This window comes from Microtus oregoni, unplaced genomic scaffold (genome assembly GCF_018167655.1).
Source record: "Microtus oregoni isolate MIOR12 unplaced genomic scaffold, Mior012 000004F_ref0000308, whole genome shotgun sequence".
Classification (NCBI taxonomy): Eukaryota; Metazoa; Chordata; class Mammalia; order Rodentia; family Cricetidae; genus Microtus; species Microtus oregoni.
Genome location: NW_024543063.1, coordinates 43715985 through 43724447, shown reverse-complemented (window position 1 = coordinate 43724447; position 8463 = coordinate 43715985). Strand labels below are relative to the sequence as shown.

The 8463-nt window shown below is 45.2% G+C and overlaps 1 protein-coding gene across 1 annotated transcript; it reads right to left on the bottom strand.

Annotated features, from left to right (window-relative positions):
• Window positions 1–565: 565 nt before the first annotated feature.
• LOC121447551 (60S ribosomal protein L29-like) lies at window positions 566–1026 on the bottom strand. Its single transcript, XM_041650854.1, has one exon. It carries the CDS (start codon window positions 1010–1012, stop codon window positions 566–568), a length of 447 nt encoding a protein of 148 aa, XP_041506788.1. The 5' UTR covers window positions 1013–1026.
• Window positions 1027–8463: the final 7437 nt, after the last annotated feature.

Sequence of the window (8463 nt, the reverse complement as noted above, 5' to 3'; positions counted from 1 at the left end):
GTCCTGGACAATGTTGTAGGTAAACAGCTACATTCATTCATTCATTATTTATTTATTGTGACTAGGCTGTCTAAATAGGAATTACTGTTCATTATCAGTAAAGAAAACATTTCAAATCCAAGAATTTGATATGTACACATACCCAGGAAATGAAATAGTCTCACCAAAGCAGTAAGCTTTAGTAAGAATACAAGCTAAAATGACATTCACTTTAAAACTCAGTAATTCCTGATGGCCTATACTTAGAGATGCAGCACAGCCTTCTTATATCACTGAAATTGACCCGGCCGCCGGAGGGTGGTTCGCATGCCTTTAATCCCAGCACTAGGGAGGTAGAGGCAGGCAGATCTCTGTGAGTTCGAGGCCAGCCTGGTCTACAAACCTAGTTCTAGGACAGATGGGGATGTTTATACCGAGAAATTCTTTCTTTCTTTCTTTCTTTTTTTTAACAGAACTTGCCTCAAGTTTATTTGTAAAAACAGCATAAGGTCCTGAACATCTGCAAATACTGTGTAGGTGTTCACACCAGTCCATCTGTCTTCACACTGGCAGACTGCGACCTTTTTTATGGGGCCTTCACAGGGGCCTGGGCACCTTTGGGAGCCTGAGCTGCAGCTGAGGCCTCTGCCTTGGCTTGAACCTTGGGCTTTGTTTTTTGGAGCCTACGACCCCTGGCCATGTAGCTTCTAATCTTCTTCCCAAGCTTAGGGTGAGTAATTAAAGCCAGACGGGTGAGTTTGCGGGTGGGGTCCTTTGGCACCTTGGGCTTCACCACCTGGGGCTTCACCAGGGCCTTGATGGCCTCCGCACGTGCGCTCATGGCCTTTGCATTATTTGCCTGCATCTTCTTCAGGCCTTTCTTGTTGTGCTTCTTGGCAAAGCGCATGTTCCTCAGGAACTTGGGGTCAATCCTCTTGAGAGATTCGTATCTTTGTGACCGGGGTTTCTTGATGCCGTTTCTGTGCCATTTCCGGGACTGGTTGTATGGGGTGTGGTTCTTGGACTTGGCCATGGCTGGACGGTAATCGGCGGCTCCCGAAGCCGAGAAATTCTTTCTTGAATGCCCTCCCAAGAAAGAAATTGACCTGACTGACAATTTCAACGAGAAAATTGCTGACTGGTAAAACCTTCAATGAAATGTCTTGAGTTTGTTTAAAAATTATTGTGTACAGGCTCCAAAGTTACACAGAGAAACCCTGTCTTGAAAAAACCTAAAAAGACAAGCGGTGGTGGCGCACGCCTTTAATCCCAGCACTCGGGAGGCAGAGGCAGGTGAATCTCTGTGAGTTTGAGGCCAGCCTGGTCTACAAGAGCTAGTTCCAGGACAGGCTCCAAGACAACACAGAGAAACCCATCTCAATTATAGTAAGAGTTGAAAAATCTCCCTAAAACATTTTTTTTCCTTTTGCTGTTGTTTGATTTCTGTATTGGGTACCAAACCTATGGCTTGCTCAGGCTAAGCACATCCTCAACCACTGGGCTACCTCACCAGTACTGAAATCCATTTTATATTTATTGAACTTCTACAATTATCTCATTAAAGCTTTACATGACAGTAGCAATGATAGGAAACATTTCAGAACCCCAATTAATTTTTTTTTTTTTTTGGTTTTTCGAGACAGGGTTTCTCTGTGGCTTTGGAGCCTGTCCTGGCACTAGCTCTTGTAGACCAGGCTGGTCTCGAACTCACAGAGATCCGCCTGCCTCTGCCTCCCGAGTGCTGGGATTAAAGGCGTGCGCCACCACCGCCCGGCCCCAATTAATTTTTTTTTGTGTGCAGGTACACCTGTTTATGTGTGTGCATTTAAATGTAGAGGCCAGAGTTTGATGTCACATGCTTCTCTTCACCTTATACAGTCAGGGTCTCTCACTTGAACCCAGAGTTTGGCAGCTTGCTCTGGGGATCCCTGGTCCTGAGCAGTGGGATTACAGGTGGGCTACCACGTGCTCCCCCAGCACTTACATGGGGGCTAGAGATTCAAACTTCAGTCCTCACGCTGTCCGGCAAGCTCCTCATCTACTGGACCATCTCCCCAGACTGTTTGTTTGTTTGTTTGTTTGTTTTTGAGACAGGGTCTGACTAAGTAGCTCGTAGCTCTGACTGTGCTGATGGAATTCACTGTGTAAACCAGACTGGTCTTGAACTCACAGAGAGATATTCCCCCTCCCCTGCCTCTGCCTCCGGAGTGCTGGGATTTAAGGCGTGTGCCACTATGCCTGATTTGCTCAGACATTTAAAAAAGTAAAGTATAATTCATGAGAGCTGGCAAAATGGCTCAGTGGGTAAAAACACTTCCAGACCACAGCCCACCATTCAGGGAAGGCAAGGCAGGAACTTGAAGGCTGGCTTCCTTACTCTTCCCACACTATTACCCAGACCAAGGAATTCACCTCATGGCCCAGGAAGTTCAGCAGGAGATGCTGCTTGCTGGTTGGTAGGCAGGTTTATGCTCAGCTAGCTTTCCGATGCAGTTCAGGAGCTCCTTCCTAGGGAATGGTGCCACCACCTATTAACAATCAAGACAATCCCCACAGACATGCCCACAGCTCAATGTCTTCTAAACAATTTGTTAATTGAGATTCTCTTTGCAGATAATTCTAGGTTATGTCAACTTAACAGCTAAAGCTAACCACAGCAAGCAACTTAATACATTCTGCCTCAGATTCCTAGGGCTGGGATTACAAGTGTGCTGCTGTGTCTCACTTGTCTTTTCTTTCTATGTGCATGGGTGTTTGCTTGTGTGTATATATGTGCACCATGTACATGCCTGCTGTCCAGGGCATCGGATCTCCTGGAACTGGAGTAACAGATGGTTGTGTGCCCACCATGTGGGTGCAGAGCCTCTAGAAGAGCAGCCAGTTATAGCGGTATATTATTTGTGTTTTAATAAATAAAGCTTGCCTGAAGATCAGAGTGCAAAGCAGCTGCACTAGTCAGCCATACAGGCTAGGCCGTGGTGCTACACACCTTTAATTCTAGCCCTTGGGATCCCACGCCTTTAATCCCAGCACTAGGGAGGTGGAAACAGGAGTGATATGGCTGGGTGGAGAGAGGAATATAAAGGGGAAGAGACAGGAACTCAATGGAGTCTGGAGTCTGAGGTTTAGGGGAGACAGATGCAATCTGAAGTCAGGATCTCTCGTTTCAGTCTGAAGATTTCATAGAGGTAAGAGCTCTCTAGTGGTTGGCTGCTTAGCTTCTCTAATCCTACAGCTCGAACCCCAATATCTGTCTCTGGGTTTTTACTAGCTGTGCTACAGCCAGTGCTATTAATGCAGAGTCACCTCTCCCACTCCCCACCTCTTCTTTTAAAGTTGGGTTATGATAGTTTTTTAAAATGTAATCTGGACACTAGACCCTTATCAAACAAGTGGTTTCCAAACATTTTCCCTCCTGTTGTGTGTGCTGTTTTTCTACTTTATAAGTAGTGTTGTTCAAAGTGAAAAGCTTCTCTTATTTACACAAAGCCCATTTCTTTGCTTTGGTTGCTGTGATTTGGTTGTCCCATCTGAGAAACTGTCACCATGTGATGGAAATTCACACCTGTAATGCCTTTGGATAAATTTTATAACTTTAGCTCTTATATAGCTATTTGGTCCATTCTGAATTAGTGTTTGTATAGCATGAAACAGGAAGCTCCAGTTTCATTATTTTGCATGTGATTATCTAATTTGTTTTACAGCACAAGTTAGGTATGCTGCTGCGGGCCTGTAACTTCAGCACTCAGAAGCTGAGGCAGAAGGATCTCTTTAAGGTTAGCCTGGGCTACAAAGTCAGTCTCTGTGTTTAAAAATCCAAAACAATTTTGCTAGGACATTGATTGATTGATTGATTGATTGAAACGGGGTCTGTGTAACCTTGACTGACCTGGAACTTTATATGTAGACCAAACTACTGCCTCCCAAATTCTGGTACTAAAGGCACATGCTACCATGCTCAGCTGGGATAACTTTTGGAGAAGACTTCTTTCTCCATTGAGTTCTCTTGATATCCTTGTTTAACAACAATTGGCCATAAAGCACATGGGTTTATTTTTGGACTTTCAGTTCTTTTCTATTAATGAGTATGGCTATGGCAGCCTCATATAGTCAGTCACAATAAGAATCTCACATTAAAATATCTTATGTGGGAGCCGGAGAGATGGCTCAGAGGTTAAAAGCACTGGCTGCTCTTCAGAGGTCCTGAGTTCAATTCCCAGAAACAACATGGTGGCTCACAACCATCTGTATGAGATCTGCTGCCCTCTTCAGGTGTGCAGGCACACACACAGACAGAACACTGTATATACAATAAATCAACACATCTTTAAAAGGTCACTGCCTCATGGTCGCCGGTACCACCCTTTCCCAGCCTCTTAACAGTGTAAACCGCTATTCATAGCTGGAAGGGTTCCAAAAACAAGTCTGACGGTTCCATTTATTTATTTAACAGCTGGCCTGTCAGTGAGAAAACTTATTTTATTGAGTTCACACTGTGTTAGATTTTAGCTAAAACCACTAAAGTGACACACACACACACACACACACACACACACACACAAGACATGGCTAACCAATGAAATCTTATTTGTCAATTTCTGTCCTATAAAAAACTCAGGTTATCTCTCTCTCTCTCTCCCCCCCCCCCTCTTTCTTTTTTCTTTTGAGTTTTCAAGACGGCTTCTCTGTGTAGCTCTGACTGCCCTAGAACTCTGTAGACGAGGCTAGCTTTGAACTCAAGATCCACCTGCCTCTGCCTCCCGAGTGCTAGGATTAAAGGCGTGCGCAACGACTGCCTGACTAAAACCAGATTTTCAAGTAAAAGAGTATGTCACTTTACCTCTGATTATCATTAGCTCCTGGGTGAAGCTGGTCTGCTGAGCCAGGGACAAAGTTACTGCACCCCAGCTCCATCCCCAGACATGGTCTGAATAACTTGGGTGCTTATAATACCATTCATAACTGAGCGATATAATGTCTCTAACATTAGACTGGTGGGTTTTGTTAAAATCCAAGCTAAAGGCAATGATTATTAAATCTAAACAACTCTCAAATAGGCAGTAATTTTTCAAAATTAATCCTGACACTAGGCTGGTGCTTAATGACATTTCTAGTATCTGGCTGACCTCAAACTTGCTGTGCAGGGAGGATGACCTCGAACTGCTGGTCCTCAAGCCTCCAGCCTGCAATTATTTTTGAGTCTGAGTTTTACACCGTAGCACAGGCTAACAAGGAACTCATGGCTATTCTTTTGCCTCAGTTTCTTGAATGCTGGGATTGAAGATTTGAGTAAAAAAGATCTATTAACAGGTTGGAGAGATGGCTCAGTGGTTAAGAGCATTGCCTGCTCTTCCAAAGGTCCTGAGTTCAATTCCCAGCAACCACATGGTGGCTCACAACCATCTGTATTAAGGTCTGGTGCCCTCTTCTGGCCTGCAGGCATACACACAGATAGAATATTGTATACATAACAAATAAATAAATATTAGAAAAAAATCTATTTACTTCTAGGGTTTGAACAAGGTTACTATGATGCCAGTGATCCTAAAAGTTATTCAGTTACATACCGTACTGCTGTGGGCTTGGGGAGATAAAAATTTCCATGCTTTGTGTTAGTGATGTAAACTGATACTTCTATGAAAGGTGTTAGGCAATACTTATTAGAATAAAAACATACCTACTCTTTGGCCCAGTTCTTTTGTTTCTGGGAATTTACCCAGGAAGTACAGTTTAAGCTGGTAAACATCTAGTCTCTGCATTGTTCATAAGCAAAATACTGGAAATAACCTAAATGCCCATCAGTAGAGCTCTGCTTAAATATTTATGATTCCAGACCAGGTGTGCAATTTCAGCACTTGAGAAAACAAATCAAAACAAAAGAAAGATAGAGAGTTGGAAGACAGAATGGGCTACATAGCAAAACCCAGTCTCAAAGAAAAATTACAGTCCATGTATAATATTATATATCCCTTTAGAAGGATAAGAATTAATTCAGAACATTTAAAACAAAACAAAACTGGGTCAGGTTTGCCTTGAACTGTCAAGGTAATTAGGGATGACCTTTAACTACCGACCTTCCTGCCTCTACCTCCAAATGCTGGGTTTACAGGACTGCAGCCATCATTTCTCTTTTCTTTTTAAATTTTATAAATTTTATTATTCAAAAAGTTTTCAAATAAGTCCTTGCTGTCCTAGATCTCTCTATGTAGACCAGGCTGGCCATGAATTTATAGAAATTGTCCTGCCTCTGCCTCTCCACTGCTGGGATTAAAGGTGTATACAACCACACTCTGCAAATTTATTCCAACTTTTCGGTTAATGGCTCTGAACATCTTTTAAAAGTTATTTTTAAAATTTAATGACTGTTTCTGAATGTGAATGCAGGTGCCCAAGGAGGCCAACAGAAGGCGTCGAATCCCTTGGAATTGGAATTAGGTGGCCATAAGTTACCTGTCACAGGTTGGTCCTCCAGAAGAGCAGTTTGATGCACTCTTAGCCACTGAGCCATTTCTCCAGCTGTGACTTTGAACATCTTAAAACATGCTAAAGGTAGTGACGACACTACAGAACTCATCGCCATCGCATTAAACCATTACCGATTTTTTTCTGGCTGCTATTTTATGCATTTCTTACATTAAAAGATGTCTCCATACAAAATAGCAAAGTAGTATTTGTTATCACCTAGTTAATAATCTAATGTCTTCATTTGTCTCAATAAACTAATTTATAATTGTTTAATTTGAAACTGCATCTAAACAAGGTATACACATACATTTATACCTTTGGTTCGGTGTCTCTAGGCACCTTAAATCTGAACAATTGGCCACTTTTTAAAAAATGATTTTTTTTTTAATGTTGTGGTCGTACTTACTGTACTATCCTTGGAGCCAAGCAACAGCCACCTTTAGGAATTTAGCTGTGCCCACAGGCAAAGATCATCCCCGCATAGAAAGACGCCAGGAGGACCTTGGAGCCCTCACTTGGGTATCTGGGTACCCTGTATCACCTAATCTGCCCTAATTGTCTGTGGTCTGGGGAAGGGCTAGAGTATAGGCTGGGGACCACTAGGTGAGTGGGCTTCATCTGCGACCGGGTAAAACCTTTCCAGTGCAGTCTTATTTGGGGAAAAGTGATCACCCACAGGAGTGTAGGGTGACCTGTCACCTACGTTTGTGTAAATAAGCCTAATAAACTAATTTGTGTTTCAGGAGCAACTTTCATAGCATTGTATTTGTTGTTGAGACTTGGGAAGGGGGTAGTTTAGTCTGTCAGAGGATTTTTTTAAAAAGCAACAAATACCATGATCTTCTATATGCAAATATTTACTGTGGGGAAGATCCGAACATTTTAAGGGACATTTTAAGGGAACCAAATATTGTGTATTCTGGGGTTCTGGAGCTTTGAAGTAAAGCGCATGGTTACAAATCCATTCAATCCTCGTACTAAGGTAACCCGCAGTTCCGTTTTACGACTGACTCAGGACAAGTCCCAGTTCTGGTCTTTGTAGCTGTGGCCTCTATAGCAGAGCCGAGAGCGAGAGTACTGGAAGGCCCTTTCACTCTAAGCCCAGAAAAGTTTCCTCTGAATATAGATAGAAATATGAGCAAGTGGCGGCGGCGGTGGATCGGAGGGAGCATTAGTGAAGGTGCAGGTCGCATAAGAGCGTGGTAAGGCAGTACTCAGACCCGGTATGGGAGCGGAAGGGAGGACCAGCGTCGGTAGACAGGAGCCGAGAGGCCGTGGGAGAAAGTCGGCTCAGCAGCGCTGAATCCCGCCTAGCCACTCTTAAATGGCCGATGCTCCAGGTCCGACCGCTGGTCGAGCGAGGCTGGCACAGAACCGGGCACGTTTGCGAGGTAGCCTGAAGCCGGTTCTTCCAGGGGCTGGACGATCTGGGACAAGGGTACTGGGCACCGACTCCAGGAACAGATTCCGCTCGCCTCACCGCGCCCCGGGCAAATTGCAAGACACTCCCCTAGTTCAGTGACTCAAATCTCCGCGTGACGTGCCCCGAGCCAAGTCCCGCGCCTCCGCGGTGGGAAATAGTCCCCAGCCCGTCCGGCTCCGAGAGGGTGGGAAACGCGGGACTCTAGGAGTGACACCGCCCAGCGCTGTGCGCGCAGCCAATCCCTGCGAGGGAGGGCGTGGCTAAGACAACCGGCGGATTCCTCCGCCCGGGTTCGCTGTGATGAGGTCGGGGGAGTCGCCATTTTCGACGCGGAGTGGCTAATTGGAAGTCTGTCTCTTCCGTTTCTCACGTCTGGATTCCTCCAGGTGAGCGTGCCCTCAGTAGCCACGGCAGCTTTGTCTGTCTTTTCGTCCTTCGCCCCGCCCTTCCCCGGACCCCAGCCATCGCCGTGTCGGCGGGGAAGGAAGCCCTGACGGTCGGGATCAGGCTCGACGTCGGGCTCGGGCCGCGGGGAGGAGGTGGGGCCGCTGAGACCGGTGCTGGCGTCGCTGTCCCCGGCGCCTCTCTCCCCAGGC

What these genes read in the sequence shown, in the direction of transcription:
- LOC121447551 (XM_041650854.1), bottom strand. Translation starts at nt 1,012, where the DNA reads ATGGCCAAGTCCAAGAACCACACCCCATACAACCAGTCCCGGAAATGG.